The 19,880-nt window shown below is 45.0% G+C and overlaps 2 protein-coding genes across 7 annotated transcripts in view; one reads left to right on the top strand and one right to left on the bottom strand.

Moving 5' to 3' along the window:
- The window catches only part of ASB3 (ankyrin repeat and SOCS box containing 3), a 116,470-nt gene that overhangs the window by 67,570 nt on the left and 29,020 nt on the right, over positions 1-19,880 (bottom strand). For 3 of the 4 annotated variants that reach the window (XM_045009118.1, XM_045009122.1, XM_045009121.1), the window contains exon 1: positions 11,922-12,066. The exons of the other annotated variant lie outside the window; for it this stretch is intronic. In XM_045009118.1, coding sequence (XP_044865053.1) covers positions 11,922-11,941 — 20 coding nt within the window. In that variant the 5' untranslated portion in view covers positions 11,942-12,066. Of the gene's footprint in view, positions 1-11,921; positions 12,067-19,880 lie in introns of those variants that run through there. 4 annotated transcript variants of the gene reach the window in all.
- Positions 7,204-19,880, top strand: part of CHAC2 (ChaC glutathione specific gamma-glutamylcyclotransferase 2) — a 28,044-nt gene continuing 15,367 nt past the window's right edge. The window contains exons 1-2 of one of the 3 annotated variants that reach the window (XM_045009126.1): positions 7,204-7,265; positions 7,421-7,552. In XM_045009126.1, coding sequence (XP_044865061.1) covers positions 7,487-7,552 — 66 coding nt within the window. In that variant the 5' untranslated portion in view covers positions 7,204-7,265; positions 7,421-7,486. Of the gene's footprint in view, positions 7,553-12,337; positions 12,581-19,880 lie in introns of those variants that run through there. The other 2 variants (XM_045009125.1, XM_045009124.1) reach the window with 2 other exon arrangements.

Below are 19,880 nucleotides of genomic sequence, written 5' to 3'. Positions count from 1 at the left end.
ATAGAAGATCCCAGCGGGAAGCGCTGTGAATCCGGGAGGCTTTGAAAGATAGGTTACCCTGCTCTCCGAGGAACCTATGACTCTCCAGTTGATTTACAGAGAAGCTGAACCTGAGCCTGTTTCAGTGACTGTTGACTTCGATCTGCGGTTACATACCCCGTTCTCCAGGTTTCCCCCCTTCCAACACACGTTTTAAAATAACTTTAATGGAACACTGATTATTAATAAAGTTTTCTTTAATTATGAATTCCTGTTCAAGGGTTGAAACATGGACGCGGACTGTGGTGGGTACGGTGTGCACTGATGTACAGACCGCTTCTACACTAGAGGAATGACAGGCTCCTGCTCCTACAGCGGTCTCTGGGGGGAGGACGGTTGCAGGTGGGTGTGCAGGAAGGGGTGGGTTTGCAGGAAGGGGTGAGGGGTGCCGTCTTTGGGACGGAGCTTGGATGCAGGCTCTGGGCTGGGGGTTGGGGCGTAGGAAGGGGTGAGGGGTGTGTGGGAAGGGTGAGTATGTGTCCGTGGATGAGGGCTCTTGCTGGGGCTCAGGGCATCGGAGAGGCTCGTGGCTAGGGTGGAAGGGCATGGTAAGGGCAGCCTGCCTTGCCATTTGTGGATGTCAGGCGCTAGGACCCTGGGGCAGCATACACCTCACAGACTGACCCGGGACAGCATTCACCTCCCAGAATGACCCTAGTGCCTAGTGACTGCAGTCTGTGTGTGTCCTGCTGTTGATCCTGCCCCCAAGTCTGTACCCTGGTAATGGAGGCTGTCCTATGCAATTAAAAAACCCCTCCCCCCCTTCACACAAAGTCTTCTGACAAGGAAAACGTGACGGAAACAGTGAATAACAACAAACTACTCTTAATACTCAACTACACAGTGGGGGGATGAAACTTGGATTTGGGACTGGGTGATCCAGGAAGGGAAGCACTTCTCAAAATTTATGGCATGAGAGCTGTTTGGTACATGAGCGCTCTGCTGGGGTGGAGTGACAGTTTTCACGGCCCCTAGCGCCCCTCCTTCTTGTGATTTTGGGTGTGGGGGGGACAGGACTTTGTGGCGGGGGAAGGCGGTTGCAGATACAGTTCAGGGGGGCTCTCTGCTCCTGCCTGCGGTCCTGCAGAACATCTACAAGGCGCCGGAGCGTGTCCGTTTGCTCCCTCATTAGCCCAAGCAGCGTTTGAGTCGCCTGCTGGTCTTCCTGCCGCCACCTGTCCTCCCGTTCGCTGTGTGAGCGCTGGTGCTGACATAGGGTCTCCCTCCACTGTCTCTGCTCGGCCGCCTCGGCTCTGGAGCAAGCCATCAGTTCCAAGAACATGTCGTCCCTAGTCTTTTTCTTTCGCCGCCTAATCTGAGCCAGCCTCTGTGAGGGGGATGCCGGGGCAGTTCGTGAAAGAGCCACAGCTGTGTGATGGGAAAAAGGAAGTGATTTCCTTGAAAAGATACATGTTTGCGAACACTGAACACAGTCTACTCAGTTTCTGTGAACAAGACCATACAGGGCACCTAGTCTCACGAGCTCTCAGGACAAGTTCGAGATTTCAGAATACGCTTTCATTGGCTGCGGTCTTGCACAGGAGATCGGACAAGCGGGGCGGTACAGCTGAATCCGTGTAGCAGCCAGGCCTGGTAAGCACTACACTATAGGCTGCTTAACAGTTAATGGATAGCTGTGCCCTCCCGCTGAAGGCAATCTGGAAAGCATAAAGTCTGACCCTGTTCCAGCCCCTCGCGGCTGTGCCCGGGAAAGATCACTGTATGCTTTTCCTCTGCGGCCTCCAACACGTGGCTGTTAAACGAAGGTCATTGCTAAGCAAAGTAAAAGTCAAGCATTCACAATAGTAACAGTACACTAATTGCCCTAATTAGATGCAGCAGTCGCCGAACGAGATTACCCTGAGGCGGGTCACTCGGAGAGAGAGAGAGAGAGGATGCTGCTAGAATCCCTGCACAGACCAGGACCGTATGCTGCCATGCTGGTGGAGGCAATGATTCCGCTGTACATTAGGATGGCCTGGCGCGGAAGAGTGTGCTTCCACGGAGCACCAAATAAGGCACCTCTCCCCAGGAACCTCCTGCGGAGGCTTTTCGAGCACCTCTACGAGAGCTTCGTGGAAGTGTCCCAGGAGGATTTCTGTTCCATCCCTATAAGTGTGGACCTTCTTTTTATATCGTTTTATATGGAAAAGTTTTTATATAGTTTTTATATATTTTTTATTCCTGTTTTTAAAAAAATAAATGTTTCCATGTTTATAGCACTTACCGACTGATCCTTCTCCTGATTCTGAGTCCGGGTTAACGGCCGGGGAGGGTTGGCAGGGGATCTCTGTGAGGGTGATGAAGAGATCCTGGCTGTCGGGGAAAGCGGTATTGTAAGCGCTGTCGCCTGCGTCGTCCTCCACAAACCCTTCCTCATCTTCCCCATCGGCGAACATCGCCGAGGAACTGCCCGTCGACACTATGCCATCCTCAGAGTCCACGGTCACTGATGGCAGTGGTGGCAGACCCACCTAGAATGGCATGCAGTGCCTCGTAGAAGCGGCATGTCTGGGGCTGGGCTCCGGAGCGTCCGTTTGCCGCTCTGACTTTTTGGTAGCCTTGTCTCAGGTCCTTGATTTTCACGTGGCACTGCGTTGTATCCCGGCTGTATCCTCTGAGTGCCATGGCTTTGGAGACCTTCTCGTAGGTCTTTGCATTCCGTTTGTTGGAGCGCAGCTCCGAAAGCACAGACTCATCGCCCCACACAGCGATCAGATCCAGGACTTCCCGGTCTGTCCATGCTGGGGACCTCTTTCTATTCTGGGATTGCATGGACTCCTCTGCTGGAGAGCTCTGCATCGTTGCAGGTGCTGCTGAGCTCGCCCCGATGTCCAACCAGGACATCAGATTCAAAGTGCCCAGACAGGAAAAGGAATTCAAATTTTCCCGGGTCGTTTCCTGTGTGGCTGGTCAGAGAATCCAAGCTTGGACTGCTGTCCAGAGCGTCAACAGAGTGGTGCACTGTGGGATAGCTCCTGGAGCTACTAAGTTCGATTTGCATCCACACATAGCCTAATTCGAGATAGCCATGTCGAATTTAGCGCTACTCCCCTCGTCGGGGTGGAGTACCGAATTCGAACTAAAGAGCCCTCTAGGTCGAATTAAACGGCTTCCTGGTGTGGACGGTTGAGCGGTTAATTCGAATTAACGCTGCTAAATTCGATTTAAAGTCCTAGTGTAGACCAGGCCTAAGCAGTTTTCAGGTATCTAAAAGGGTATCATAAAGAGGAAGGAGAAAACTTGTTCACCTTAGCCTCTAAAGATAGACCAAGAAGCAATGGGCTTAAACTGCAGCAAGGGAGGTTTAGGTTGGACATTAGGAAAAACTTCCTAACTGTCAGGGTGGTTAAACACTGGAATAAATTGCCTAGAGAGGTTGTGGAATCTCCATCTCTGGAGATATTTAAGAGTAGGTTAGATAAATGTCTATCAGGGATGGTCTAGACAGTATTTGGTCCTGCCACGAGGGCAGGGGACTGGACTCAATGACCTCTCGAGGTCCCTTCCAGTCCTAGAATCTATGAATCTATGAGCAGGAAGGGCAGGAATGCATACAGCAGGAGCCCTTTCCAGGACAGGATGAAGGCCTCCAAGAGCGAGCCAGGGTTGTGATTCAAGAAGGAGCAAAACTGTTGACACTTCCTATTGTATTGCATCACAAACAGGTATATCTGGGGAGATCCCCATCTTTGGGGAATGTTGATGGTGACATCTGAGCGAAGGGACCACTTGTGGCTGCTGAGGCAATCGGCCAGTTTGTTTTGTGAACCCGGAAGGTATGAGGCCCCTAATTGTATCGAGTGTGTGATGCAGAAGTCCGACAGGGAAGAGAAGCGAGCACCACCCTTTCTGTTTATATAAAACATTGCTGTGGTATTGTCTGTCAATACGGATACACATCTGCCCTGTAGATGGGTTTGAGATGTCTGGCAAGCGAGGTGAACTGTCAACAGCTCCCTGACGTTGATGTGCAGCAAAAGTTCTGCATGGGACCAGAGGCCTTGAGTCCTGAGTTCACCTAGGTGCACTCCCCATCTCATCGCCGACACATCTGCGACTAGAGACAGCGACAGCTAAGGTGTGGAAAAGGGTATTCCCACACATACTGCTTGTGGGTCGAGCCACCATCAGAGGAATTCGAGAACCTGAGGAGTAAGAGTGACCAGTCTATGTGGTCTCAGTTTGGCCTATAAACTCAGGCTAGCCACGCCTGAAGGGGACATAGTCAGAGCCTGGCATGCACTTACCACATACGTGCAGGCAGCCATATGCCCAAGCAATTTCAGACAAGTCCGCACCATCATAGTGGGGAATCTCTTGAAATCCTCTTTGATGGTGCTCATGGCGAGGAAATGAACTTCCGTGAGAAAAGCCCTTGCCTGGGTGGAGTCCAGGAGGGCCCAGATGAACTCTATCCTTTGTGTAGGGGGTATGGTTGACTTTGCAACATTTAGAATGAGACCAAACCTGAGAAATGTCATGCGCACCAGGCTCATGTGGTCCTCCACTTGGACTCAAGATTGGCCCTTGATAAGACAGCCGGTATGGGAATACTTGCACCTGCCGCTTCTGCAAGAAGGCCGCCACGACCGCCATGCACTTGGTGAACACCTCAGGGGCCACCAAAAGGCCGAAGGGGAGGACTGTGAAACGATAATGGGTGTTGTTGACCACGAATCAAAGGAACCCTCTGTGGGATGGGATTAGGGACACATGGAAGTACGTGTCCTTCAAGTCGAGGGCAGCGTACCAGTCCCCCAGATCCAGAGAGAACATAATGAAAGCCATAGAGATCATGTGAAACTTCAGCTTCTTCATGAATCTGTTGAGGTTTCGCAGGTCTAAAATAGGTCAGAGCCCACCTTTGGCTTTGGGGATTAGGAAGTAACGGGAATAGAATCCCCGGCCCCTGAACTACATAGGTGCCTCTTCTATCGCCCCGAGTTGTAGGACCATTTGCACCTCCTGCATTAGAAGTTGCTCATGAGAAGGGTCCCTGAAGAGGGACAGGGAAGGTGAGTAGGAGGGTACACAATTTGAAAGAATATCCCAATTCTACCGTGCTCAAGACCTATCTCCGCAAACTCAGTACCAGGTTCGGTGCTGGGTACGGTGCCGGCCACAGCATCAGCCTCAGTGCCAGCCCAGGAGCAGGGCTCCGAACGCTTTGGAGGTTCCCTCACCATGGAGGCAGACGGAGGCCCCCATCTGTCCAAGGCAACCAAAAGGGATCTGGAGCTTGGCCCCCAGGCTTGATGATACGTCCATGAGGTCCAGAACGGCCACTGAGCAGGCACCTGCCAATGTGGTGGCCAAGGCATCATCGGGAGATGTTGCATCGCATTTTGCCTGGAGCGACGAGACCGGTGACACCTGTGTCTGAAGACATACGATTCTGGCTCCGACTCGAAGGACGAGTCTGATCTCGGACTCCACGTCAGTGCTGTTCAGGATAGTACCGGTGATCAGTGCAGAGGAGAGGGCAAACGGTGCCACAGCATGGCCGGTTTGTCCTTGGAAAGTCCAGCCCCCCCTGCACGGTGCTGGTGCTGCCGGTTCCAACGCCGTTGGTGCTGCTTGTGCTGGGTTGCCATCTCTATGAGGTTCCTGGCAACCTCGAATGTGTTAGGAGTGGACAGCATGTCCAACTCCTTCATTTGGCTCTCCCATAGGTGGAACCGTTGAGTCCAGACTCATTGGACTCCCTGGTATGGGAAAAAGTTGCTGCAGGATCTCTATGGACCTTAATAGTATTCTGATTCCCCCCATCATTCTTGGAGACTCATCTTATTTTTCTAATCCTGATTTATATATAAAGCTTTTTACTGGACACTTGAACAAGAGAAAGGACCTGTTCTTCTATATACCCTGAGTAACTGAAGAATGACAATGGACTGTGAGTTTGGAGATCTGAGAGGAGAGGCTGAAGACTGCTGAGCAATATATACCATATGTGACAACTGCTTGCTATGGTCTGCACGACATCTGTGAGAGCCTCACTGATGGGTGGGAGGTGGAAGTCCAGACACTTTCATGACTGATACTATGAACAGCCAAGAGGTTCCCTTTGCAAACTGCAGTAAATAGTCAAGGCCAAGGGTCAAGGACACCCTGTGCACCTACTTTGAGACTAGCATCTGAATTGTGGCATGGTTTCATTAGTGTGTGTGTAGAGATTTAATTAAACAGATGTTTATTCTGCTTTTTTAAATGCTTTGTGGTACTTTTTTGGAAGAGTGTTTTGTTATGTGTACGGGATATGTGGTATTTTATGAACCTTTATTGAACTTTTATCAAAATTAACCATTACTGAACATCAAGCAGTGCAAACAAAAACATTAATTGAACAAAACTATATTTTTAGCCATTGCAACATGAACAACAACAATGAAAACAATGCAAAACATCACAAACTTTATATAACATCATCGTGCAGATATGCACCACACTAGAAAAAAGTTCTGGTGCTACACTTATCACAAGCATCTGTATGTGCAGGATTTCTGCACAGTGGCTTTGCCTTGGGTTGTGGATGGCATGAAAAGAAACTATCATTTGTCATTGTAAGGGTGAAGGAGGGTTCCCAGAAGTCACAGTTTCCAGACTCTTGTGGTATGGTGGAGAGAGGGAAATGCCTGTGGCTTGAGTTTTGGGAAGGGTACTGCTGCTCCCAGTACCTGTTATTCTCTATGGCTGCAGAACATGTCTGTGCTGGGATTGTGGTGCTGTAGCAGAACATTGTGCCAACATGTTTTCAGTCAAGACAGTCTGGTTTTGCATGTGCTCTAGGTCCTGTCTCAGCATCTCCCCCTCTCTATGCATGTTTTTTGCCTTCCTCTCAGTCAGCACGGAGAACCTCTGTCTTGTCTCTCTGAAAGAAGAATTTCCCTTTACTCTTCTGTCTTCTTATCCCACTTCTGGGATGCTGTCACAAAGTCCCCAAACACTTCGCCTTTGGTCTTCCCTTTTCTGATTAATCAGGTATTCTGCAGTTGACAATGTTCCTCTCCTTGGGGGCCATAGGGTGTCAGATGCAGAAGCAGAGGGAGCTGAGAAACAGAACAAGTAGTTACTGAAGCGATTCAAGTTTCCATGGCAACAATTATAAAATGATGCTTTCTCCTCAGTTCTGGAATGCTATTTCAAGTCTCTTGCCAGTTGGGGAGATAAGTGTTTCACCTGAATTTCCCTCTGCACGGGAGCCTTGGCTATGATTGGCTAAGGTGGGCAGCAGAGTTTCAGGGGTTTGGACTGGTGGTTTGCAGGGGCAAGGAACCTAGGGATAGGCAGAAGGATTTGGAGGTCTACATGGGCTGAGGAGGACAGGGGCTAGGATGTTTGCAGGTATCATACTTTGTCTGCCCATCCACTTCTGCAGGCAGTCCTAGCATTGGACAATGCAACCTTAATACGGAGGCAGAGAAGAGGCTTTTTGAAAAAGGGGATGAGCAGACCAGAAATCTATGCAGTGATTTTATTCACCCCCAGAAATGCTGCAGGATTGGAAGAGGTAGGTTACCCACAGATGTAATCCTGAGAAGGTTGTGTTACTCTGCAATGTTTCTGCAATATACAGCATTATCTTTGCCTTAAATTCTGTTTAAAATCACCTGCCAACATGCAAAAAGTGTATTGCTAAATACAGTTCTGCTGTAATTGTTAACAATGCTGATGGTCTTATTACAGCTAGCCAAGTGCCTATGCATCTCTATGCATTTATTGTCACCTTTTTGGAAACATATCTTATCAAATGCTATGACAGCTGAAAGCTCAGGGCACTGATCAAACTCTGAAACAAAGTATTTTTTATGCTGCATTATTTTTCTGTAACTGACATTTCAATAAACATGCCTGCATTATATGCTGTGTTTTTTTGTTTGGTTGTTTTTTTGTTTTTTTTAAACCACTCTGGCACCCCTACTTTAACCAGGGCAGGAAGCCTGGGAGACCATGGCAGTTGACCAGGAAGGGAGATGAGTTGGCAGATGGCTGTGAGAAATGATAATATCAGGGATATAATCCCTACAGAGCTAGAATTCCCTGGCGCAGCTACCATACTGAGTAAAAGAAGTGGGGATGAGAAGCTGAGCTCTCATCCACCCAAACTGGTGGCTTCCATTGGGCACCTGGAACAACAATATGTTAAAATAACCTATACATTTTTATTGTAATATAGCACGTAATACTTACAGGCAGAGGTCCCCTCCTCAGATCTGTCAGTCTGGTGTCTGCCTGGGAATCAGAAGTCTGTTCCTCTAGGTCAGGCTTGGGGTCTTGCATGGGAAAGAAATCCTGGCTTTCAGGGAATCCTCCACTTCAGAGTACTAGTCAGGATTCTTCTTGGTGTTCTCCATATTGAGCTTCAATGGTGGCCTAGATGGTAAAAATCCTATCCAGGTCCTCAAAGTAGGGGCAGATAGTTTGAGTACTGCCAAAGGTCCTCGTTCTGTCCTTGGGGTTTTTTTTATAATTCTGACAAAGCTTCTGCCCTTCATTGCAGCATTGAGCCAAGTCCAAGCAGTGACCCCAGTTGGTCATTTGATTAGCTATATACTTGAGTATTTTCTTATTACAGTGGCTACTATTAAAGCAGGACTGCACCAATTCCTTTCCCCAGATCACAAGAAAATCCATGACTTCTGCAAGGCTCCCCACAGACGCACAAGGCATGGCTGCTATAGCACTGCTGTAATGCTCCAGGAGTGTGTAATCATAAGCAGAGCATTCCTGGCTGCACGCCATCATTTAAATAGGGAGGTAACATCTGGTCATCATGACCTCTGTGCAGCACAGGGCACACAGGTGAGCAGACAGTTCAGTCCTGGTGTAAAACAATGCAGTGTCCTACCAGTGGGAGGACTGAAAAATTAACCTGAAATACTGATGCAGCCACACAAACTCCATATTAATTACACACAATATTCCAACTGGAAATTCATTTTGGAATGAATTAACGTGGATTATCCAGTTTGCACTAACTAGCCAGTTAATTCAGAAGAATTGTGTTGTGTGGATGCATTCCTTTTTAATTTGAAAAAATGTCAGTTAGTCTGAAATAAACCCATTGTGCGGACAAACCCTAAAACACCATTTGAAACCAGCAGCTTGTCTACACTATGCTTTCCAATGATGCTAACAGCAATGGAACTGAACTGGCATTAGCAAGAGTGGGACATTTTTGCAAAGTTTCCCTAATGTACACAACATCATGATGAGTCAGCAGCAGAACTGAGTCATTATTCCCAACTGCTGCTGATCTAACCACTAAATTACATTGCTTATTTAAATAAGTACATTACCACTAAACATTATTTAAATGTGTATATAATTTCTCATTCTGAAAGGACTCCAGCACATCTGATGTCTCAGATGCTCTGGTGTCATCCTTTTTCAGAAACACACATTGTGCACAAACAATTCTAGTGTTGGAGTGGAAAATGACGAGACAGCATATTGCACATGATAATGTAGAGAAAATTTTAATGAAGACATCAAGGCAAAACTCTACTCTCACAAGACCCCGTGCCACTTTTTAAGTCTATGCACAGCACCTCAAACAAGTAACAGGTTTCAGAGTGGTAGCCGTATTAGTCTGTATCAGCAAAAACAACGAGTCATCCCTGTTGCATCTTAGAGACTAACAAATTTATTTTGGCATAAGCTTTCGTGGGCTAGAACCCACTTCATCAGATGCTTGGAGTGGAAAATACAGTAGCAGGTATATTTATACATACTGTATAAAAAGATGGGAGTTGCCTTACCAGGTTGGGGGTCAGTCTAATGAGACAATTCAATTAATAGTAGAATACCAACGGAGGAAAAATCACTTTTGTAGTGGTAATGAGGGTGGCCCATTTCAAACAATTGACAAGAAGGTGTGAGTAACAGTAGGGGGAAATTAGTATGGTAAAATTAGGTTTTGTAATGACTCATCCACTCTCCGTCTTTATTCAGGCCTAATTTGATGGTGTCCAGTTTGCAAATTAATTCCAGTTCTGCAGTTTCACATTGGAGTCTGTTTTTGAAGTTTTTTTGTAGAAGAATTGCCACTTTTAAGTCTGTTATTGAGTGACCAGGGAGGTTGAAGTGTTCTCCTACTGGTTTTTGAATGTTGTAATTCCTGGTGTCAGATTTGTGTCCATTTATTCTTTGGTGTAGAGACTGTCTGGTTTGGCCAATGTACATGGCAGAGGGGCACTGCTGGCAAATGATGGCATATATCACACTGTATATGTGCAGGTGAACGAGCCCTGATGGTGTGGCTGATGTGGTTAGGTCCTATGATGGTGTCCCTTGAATAGATATGCAGACAGAGTTGGCACTGGGGTTTGTTGCAGGGTTTGGTTCCTGGGTTAGTGTTTTTGTTGTGTAGTTTCTGTTACTCTCACCTTTCATGTACTATGTATAAACATACCTGCTACTGTGTTTTCCACTCTATGCATCTGATGAAGTGGGTTCTAGCCCACGAAAGCTTATGCCCAAATAAATTTGTTAGACTCTAAGGTGCCATAAGGACTCCTCGTTGTTTTTGTTCAAACAAGTAAGTAATTTAAAAAGTGTCTTGTCCAAAAATTTACATGCAGTAAACTTCATGGAACTTAGCTTAGGATAAGGGGCTAAAGCGAGCTGTGCACTGGCTTCGAATCAGTTGTTGCATAAAATCTAGGACCTGCAAACTTGATATTTAGATCACTGCTGAAAGCTGGCCCACCAGTTAAAGCAGGGTAGTCAACAGGCAGACCGCGGGCCAAAGCTGGACCAGCAGGCACTTTTGAATGGACCCCAAAATCTTTTTATTACTTATTACCATCATTGTTGTTTTTTATGATGTTCTCTGGAGTATGGACCTCGACCATACCTTGACCAAGAAATTTGGACCTTGACAAAAAGTAATTGACTACCCAAGTTAAAGAAATCCCAACTACTGCACCCCTGGATGTATGTGTTAGTAACATTCTCTACAGCAGTGGTTCCCAAACGGGGGTTCGTAAAATGTTACAGAGTGTTCTCGGGGAAAAAATTACCTAATGGCAGCCAGAGCTGTCCCTAGGTACCCTGGGCAGCAAGGGGTCAGCAGCCCAGAGCTCCTGGACTTCCAAGAGCTAAGCAGATCAAAGCAAGCATCTCTATCACACTGAGGAGATTTAATCTTCAAGACTCCTTATAAGAAACGGAAAGGGAGGTGGATATTTTTTGCTGTTTTTAAAATTAAATAGGCAGCTATCATTGTTTTTAAAATTACTATGAAAAACAAGTTTAAGCTTTGTTGTAATGTGCATTGTTTGCCTGGACTGCTCAAGTCTTGAATGTTTGTGTAGGAGGAACTATTTGAGTTGGCTTCTTAAATACCTTCCTGCTGTTTCACATCTAATACTCCTTGATGAAACCTAGGAGCCTTGTCTTATAACAGGCTTATTCAAAGTGACACAAGCTACAAAAGTGAGAGCTTGGAAGTGTGCTGCCGTTTTCATAATGTAATAAAAATACTGTCACGCTAAATGATAATTAATAATAAATAGTGTGTAATAAGCATGCCATAAAAACAATGTTTATGTTTCCAAGATCACTGCTTTTATAATTTATACTCAGGTCAAGGAGAATATCCCTGGAAATATTATTTTTTAGGAGGGGAGTTTGCGAGACTTGACATTTTAGTGAAAGGGGTTCACAGGTTGTTAAAGTTTGGGCACCACTACTCTACAGCAAGAGAGAGGAAAGGCAGAATTTAAACGAGTACCGAGAGCCAGGGCCTCCCAAGGAGTCCCGCAGAGGGGCTGGGGCAGAAGAAAGACCTGTGAAATCCCTTACTTAGAAACTTATTATGCCAGATAGCCTACAACCTAGAAAACACCGGTCTTACATGTAGGCGACAAAAATACCTGTAGGGAGCCCACTGCATTGCCTCGTCATTCGCGTAGCCGGCACAAGGCGAGCCGCACGCCAGGGACAAGCAGCGGCTGGAGCAGCCAGGCGAGGCGAGGCGAGGCTCAGCCCGGCCGGCAGCGCCAGCCTGACACTTTCTCCCCTCCCGCCCGGACTGCCCAGCCCCGCCCTTCGATGCGCGGGCGGGGCGGGGGGGAGGGTGCCCTAGGCACCCAGAGGGACGCTGGGAGTTGTAGTCCATTTCAGCACCACCGGGCTGCCAGTGGCGTGGCCTCTGCCCGTGGCCTCAGCCCCGGGAGCGAGCGCGGAGGGGCGAACGCCCGCGCGGGGGCAGGGCAGGGCCACCGGCCGGCGAGAGGCGCCCAGGGGCCCCATGCACTACAAGCCCCATGGTGCTTTGCCCGGCGGCGCCGTGCGACACGCAGCGCTCCGGGGCCCCTCTGCCCTGATTCCGGGGAAAGCGCAGCAGAGACCGGCAGGGGCGGCTGCCGGCCGGCGGGACGCAGGCAGGGCGAGAACCATGTGGGTGTTCGGCTACGGCTCCCTCATCTGGAAGGTGGATTTCCCCTACGAGGACAAGATGGTCGGGTACATCACGGGCTACAGCAGGAGGTTCTGGCAGGGCAGCACCGACCACCGCGGGGTGCCGGGCAAGGTGAGCGCTGGGAGCAGGGAGCGTGTCCTGCCGGTGCCCCGAGCGGGGAGGGAAGCACCCATCATCCGCCCCCAGGGGGCAGGAGAGGGGAAGTGCCGGTGGCAGCTGCTCTTCGTCCTCCCCGCTCCAGAGATTTAATCTGCTGCGGAGGGGGGAACGCTATGCTGACCAGTGTCACATCCGAAGCAGGGAGCACTGAGCTGAGCCCCAGGAGTTTATACAGAAATTAACCCAAATCCCACAGCGAAACCCCTCCACATACCCCCAATATGGGTACGGGCCGCTCTTCAGCTCCCCTCCGTAAACACAGATCCACAACCTTTGCCTCCCCTCCTCTCAACAATCCCTACGTTCAGTTCAGGCATTCTCCCCCACTAAAATACACATACACACACCCACACCCAATTCCTGCATGCAGCCCCCACCCCCAACACGCACCCACGTACCCCCAACAGATTCCCTTCCCCCCTACAGGCACACAGGTTCTCCTCACACACACCCCACGTCCTCTCTGCACCAAAGGACACTTCCACAGTTCAACTATTCTCTCATGTACAAGCAGGTCCTATTCGCACACGCAATCAACCTCTTTTCACTCAGGTCCCATATCTCCATTCCACTACACACTCACATAATTTAAAAACTTCATAATTTTAAAACACCCTCTACCTTTCCCCTGCCTTCCAAATGCATCATATTTAATATCAGTTTCACATATATAGCTTTACAGTCCTCCACCCCTACATTTATACAAACCACCACCCCTTTTACCTTCCTACATCATCTTCATGATCAAAGTTACTGGGTAATCTTTTTCACTACCAGCTGGAGAATCACATTGGTCTGAACATTTTGTACCTACTATTAGCTGCATGTAACAACTAATAGCTTTCTGTTAGACACTAACAGAACAAATAACTCCCCCCCCCCCCCCGTTTATTTTGTGTATTTGTCAGCATTCTGTGCAGTTAGTTTCACCCTTTCCCCCATAGTCATTAAGGCCCCAATCTAACAAAAGCTGATCTGCCGGGTATACACTATGCAGAGCAACAACACCAAACACAATGGAGGTCTGCTTTGGCACAGGGGGGCAGAAACAGCTTGCAAGACAGAGGCCTTTGGGTTCAATCTTGCCAACATTTACAAGTGAGTAGTTACTTGTGTGCTTAAGTCCTTTTGATTTACATGGGACTTCTCACAGAATCACTCTGGGGCCTCAGTCAGTTTCAACCTTGCTAAAAAGATCCTTATATAATCTGAAACAGGAGTTGAAACTCTTTATTTTTAAAGGAATGTTTTTAAAAGAATTTCTGAATATATTAAAATAATGCTTTAAAAACTGGAATTTTTTTAATTGCTTAACTTAAAAAAATTGAGTTGGCAGTATCCCTTTAAAGAAGGAAGGAGGTCAGGCAGCAGTGTAATAAATGTACAAGCTCTATTTTGTTAGTCTATTGAAATACAAAAATAAACTTTTGAAAAGTAAAATGGGTTCACTCTTATGACAGTTTTCAAAGAAGCACAATATTCCTTTATTTGTGTAATTGGTGAATAATTACCAAAAACAGCTTCAACATTCATATGATTAACAGTACAGTGTTACGATCATTTGCATAGCTAAACATTTTAAATTATTGGCTCTGATTTTGTATGAGAGAAATCTTGTGCTACAGTAATAGTTATACCTCAGAAATCCCAAAGCCACACCACACATGACTTCCAAAGAACTCAGCATATGCAGCCTTCCAAAACTAGAAAATGCCCCTATATTTCCAATACAATACTTATAAGGGCTTGTCTACACTTACAGCGCTGCACTGGCACAGCTAGAGCGCTTATTGAAGACGCTACCTACACTGACTGGAGAGCTTCTCCCACTGGCGTACGTACTCTACCTCCCTGAGAGGCGATAGCTATGTCAATGGGAGAAGCCTTCCCCCATCGACGTAGTGCTATCTACACTAGGGAGTTAGGTTGGTATCACTGGGTTGCTCGAGGTGTGGATTGGTTATACCAACATAAATTGGTAATGTAGATCAAGCCTCAGATCTTGTAGTGCTAGTTTTGTAACCTCCCAAACTAAATCCATTCTGCTGCTTTCAACTGAAGTTCATTTCTCACCTCAAGCACTGATGCAATTATCAGTGGAATTACTGATCCAAAATACTATATACAAATACTATTTGCCATTTGGCATGAATAAGTAAATTGATCCTTCCTTTATCCACTTCTAAATCTGAGTAGCATCAGAGTAGCTGAAGGACTTCACACTGTGAAAAGAGCTTCTAAAGAAAGCTGGCAAAGCTCCAAAATTAATATTTTCCTGTTACATGTGAATTCAATTACACTGGCTCACCACTTGTGTAAACCATCCCATTACCATCACCACTGCCATCAGTGTGAGCAGCGCACACTCACTATTCCCTGGAGGAACCTATGTTCTATATAATTTTAACAACACACTGAAATTCAGTGTATTTCTTATACTTTTATTAATTTTTATATTAAAGTATTAGTGCCCAGAGGCTGCAGTTAGGACCAGGGCCTCCCATCCTGAGCATTGTACAAACATACTCTTAAGACAGTTCCTGCTCCTTGGAGCTTATAGTCTAAGATCCCTATCTGCAACTGCCTCAGTACAGATGTCAAGTATCATAGGGGTAGCCATGTTAGTCTGCATCTGTAAAAGCAGCAAAGAGTCCTGTGGCACCTTGTAGACTAATATTGGAGCATGAGCTTTCGAGCATGCATCCGACAAAGTGGGTATTCACCCACGAAAGCTCATGCTCCAATACATCTGTTAGTCTATAAGGTGCCACAGGACTCTTTGCCACTCCGTACAGATGGACTCCCCTTGTGCCTATGTGGAGCCTCACTGACTTCAGTGGCATCCATCTACAGGAACTGGGTATAAGTAGGGACAAGATGCAACAAGAACAAAATGGAGAAGGGAAAAGAACACCAGGGTGATGGTACCAAGTTTGAGACAAATACATTTGAATTTGATCTGTTTATATAATTAAGTTTATTGTAAGCCAACATAGAGACCAATGCAAGTTGATTATTATCAACATTATTTGTTATATGGTGGTAACACCCGAAGATCCCAGAGGAGAATGAGGTCCCATTGTGTTGGGCACTGTGCTGACATGTAGGGAGAAACTTATTTTAACTTAAGGTAGAAGTGCAAGGACATACTTTAAGCGCTCACTTAAAATGAGAATACCTAGTGGAAGCTGATGTTATTAATTTTTATTGTGTTTATACTGATCCTTTCAGCACTTTTTCAAAACTTATGAAAACCTGTCTACCTTGCACACACAACCAAACACATCCTAAGAATAAGTCGTGCCTTCAGCTTCAAAATACTCTAGTTTCCTTTCATAAGTATTAGGAAGTGACCATTTCAGGTGTGACTTCCAACTTATGGTTGTATGATGCCACCAATGTACTAGGTACTAACTGCTCTTTATAGTTCAGAGACTCTTACTGTCTTAAAGTCATTTTTTGTAGCTAAATCATAGACTTTCACATTATAGGACATCTTTTAAGCAATGCAAGACTTCTAAGACAGTAATGGCAGCAAGAAACATATCCCAAACGATAAAGTGCATCTAGCAAAATAGCCAGGAGAAAATAAATCTCATTTTTGTTGAATCTTAAAAGGAGGAAGTATGAATCTATAAATAGGACGCTAAAGCAAAGCAGAGATGTGCACAAACTACTTCCATCTGCATGGGCTTTATAATTTTTAGCCTGTTAATAAAACTAAAAGGGGGGAGATTTTATCCTTTTTTTTTAATCTGGTGTTAACAAAAATAAACCACAAGATCATGAAGTTAAAAACAATTTCCAGTTGTAAGCATCCTTTCCAATTTCCTGTGGACAGGTATATTTTTCAAGCCACAGGAGGGAGCATAATATATTTTTACTGAATTTTGAAATCCTGCATCGCTCTCATTGCACAAGGGCTATCACCCTTATATAATTCTAAACAGCTCAACCAATGCTAAGGAAACAATAGGTTACAGAAACATCCAGCAAATTAGGGGAATGACATTGATGGGGCAGGGCTATGTTATTTACAGCTGCATATGTAGCTAATGATTTAGTCATCAGAAATACTTAACTAATCATTAACATACTGGACCTGGTATATGAAAATGGGCCAAATATTCAAGTAAGTTTCCCTACTTTATGAAAGAAAAATCGTAAATGCTAATTTTATTTAATTAAAATATACTTTTCTGTTGTTCATTGAGGTTTTCCCCCCCCAAAGCAGTCACCTCATTTACACATCATTGGCAACTCCAAACTAAAACTGGAGTCTGACTTTGAAAGAGAGCAGCTCTAGTGAAGATGTAAGAATTATACTATTTGAAAAAGGAAATGCTGCCTTTTCAAAAGGAGGATGCATAGGTTCATGCAAACATGAATCAGCAGTAATTAATGTATACAACATTTTTGTCATTTTTTTTAACATCCAAAACAATGCCATCATTGAACAGCAACATAATGATCCATATTTTATTTCTGAAGAGCTTTTTCAGATTACTATAGGACCCTTATCAACCCAGGATGAACTTCTGGAATGCCAATACAGACCTACAAACGGATCTACAGGAAACATCAAGTACAATCTTCCCTGCATTTGCTGGAAGACCTCTTAGGCCTGGTCTACATAGAGATTTTGTACCCATATAACTATTTTGGTTATGGCTGTAATTCTTTACTGGAATAGTTATACTGGTACATCTCCCGTAATGTGGATGCACTTTTAGTGGTATAAATGTGCCTTTTACTGATATGGCTTTATTCCCCTTCCTGTACTGGAATAAGCCATACGAGCAAAAGATCGTTATATCAGTATAACTGTGTCCATGTTACTGGGTTTCTACTTCTTTAATTATACCAACATAATTAAATTGCTGAAACTTTTGTGTTTAGCACTCATAGTTTTGTTAATGCTCATACAGCTGAACTGATGCTAACACAGGTGGAATTTTCTGTAAAAATTCCCTGATATATAGAAGACAAGCATTTTCCAGGACAGACAAGATCTAAATTTTTAATGTAAAACCACACAGGGAAGAACCCTTTTGGACCTCCTTTATACACCATAAAGCAGCAAAAACACCACATGCCCAATTTCTTTGTTTTTCAGGGCAACTTTAAAGAAGTCATAGCTGTAATTTACTATGGACTAGATTGTGCCCTGCTCTACCATGGTTGTGCAGAAGAGTGTGCAAAGGGGGTTCTAGTGCAGGGCTTGGCAACCTTTCAGAAGTGGTGTGCCGAGCCTTCATTTATTCACTCTGATTTAAGGTTTTGCGTGCCAGTAATACATTTTAATGCTTTTAGAAGGGCTCTTTCTATAAGTCTATAATATGTAACTAAACTATTGGTGTATGTAAAGTAAATAAGGTTTTTAAAATGTTTAAGAAGCTTCACTTAAAATTAAATTAAAATGCAGAGCCCCCGGGACCAGTGGCCAAGACCCAGGCAGTGTGAGTGCCACTGAAAATCAGCTCGCGTGCCATAGGTTGCCTACCCCTTTTCCAGTGGGTGTGCATGAAGAATCCTGTAAAAGGGCTGTGGCAGATTCCTCTCTCACTTGTGTTTTCCTGCACAAGAAGGGAGCACCAGGGGAACTGTTCCTTAGGGGAGAGTCTCTGAGACACCATGCCTCCTAGGACTACTCCTGGGGCAAAGCAGATTACACACTGACCCTGGCTCAAGGCTGGATCTAGAAGTATAATCTAACCCTAAATAAGATGGTGCTTTAAAGAAAAAAATGAGTTAAGAATGTAAAGTCAATCCGGATTTTGTTTTAACTCTGAATTTCTTTGATTGTTAGCTTGTCAGATTGATGACACTGTAGTCTGTGGTTTATTATAAAACTGAGCTAATACACAATATGCATTATCTAAGTTTTATAATTAGTTCTGAAGTTTTATCACTTGCAACCAGCAACCTACTACACAAATGTATCACAGCGCCCTCTGTGTGACTTTATAATTGCTCTGAAAGCCACTCTGCTGCTAATACAAGATGTTATAACTTTATTTTTAACATACACTAAGCAAATGCAGAGTCAGGAGTGTCCCTTACACTGGGTCAGTTTATCTCTGGTGTGAACCCATTAAAACAGTGGTGAGCAACCTGCAGCCACAGGGAGCTGCGGGTGGTCGTGCCTGCGGACGATCAATGTAAACGCTGTCTTGTGGCCCATCAGTGGATTACCCTGACGGGCTGCGTGCAGCCAGCGGTCTGCAGGTTGCCCGCCACTGAATTAAAATCCAAGGAATTACACCAGGGACAAATTTATTCATGGTGCGTAAATTGCAAGTGAAACCAATCCTTCAATACTATTATCCCATTTCAAAGTATAGCAGTGTAATACCAGCCTATAAGTTAAAAAACCTACTGAAAATACTTGCTGCTACAACATTCCATAGTCAGTACAACAAAGACGACATAATGAGCATTTTTATGTACAACAATGACTGCAAGCTTTTTTGTACAAAACTTGGCTTAACATAATGATGACCCTGTATTCATACTTTAATTGCTCAACTTAAATTATTGTAATAATGTAGTTAAACAATAGTTAAAAATGCAATGCTTGCTATTACTGCCATGATATATAGTACATAGGATGCTACATTAGAAAGATATTCCTTGTTAACACTGCGCATGAAGGCAAAGTTAAAAATGTAAATTATTATTAATACCTTCTTGCAAAACACATTGCATTAAGTATACTAGCTCCATTATATTTTAAGATGCTGATTTGATTAGTCTGAGAGTCTTACGTGAGAGTGGCCAGTACATTAGCAGGCATTAATGTGATGTTCACTGACATTTGATCCAGTACTTCTGTACCAGAAAACAAGCCAGTGGTTTGCTACATCATATACATTCATATCCCTTTCTGGGGAAGGATAATTGTTTTTTGTGAAAACAGAAAAGTCAGTTATTTGTGTAAAATTCAGAAAACACTTAAAGATATGAAAAATAGTATCTTGCAGCAATTTACATGGCACTTTTCAAACCAATTAAAACATGTTCCCTGTCACTTAAAAATAGTTGGTAGGTCACATGTGGAGATTACTGATGAAGAGAAGAGTGATTGTTGGAAGAAATGGGTTTAGAGGAGCAAACTAGGCAGGAAGACATTTGAAGTATAAGAGGCAATGTAACTGGAAGTATGCAGTGAAGCTGGAAAAAAGGAGATGAAGGAAGCCTGTAGGAGTGGAAGGAATGGAAGGAGGGTAAAAGAAATTGCAGGTCAGGACCA

This window comes from Mauremys mutica, chromosome 3 (assembly GCF_020497125.1).
Source record: "Mauremys mutica isolate MM-2020 ecotype Southern chromosome 3, ASM2049712v1, whole genome shotgun sequence".
NCBI lineage: Eukaryota > Metazoa > Chordata > Testudines > Geoemydidae > Mauremys > Mauremys mutica.
This window is presented reverse-complemented; position numbering and strand designations above follow the sequence as displayed.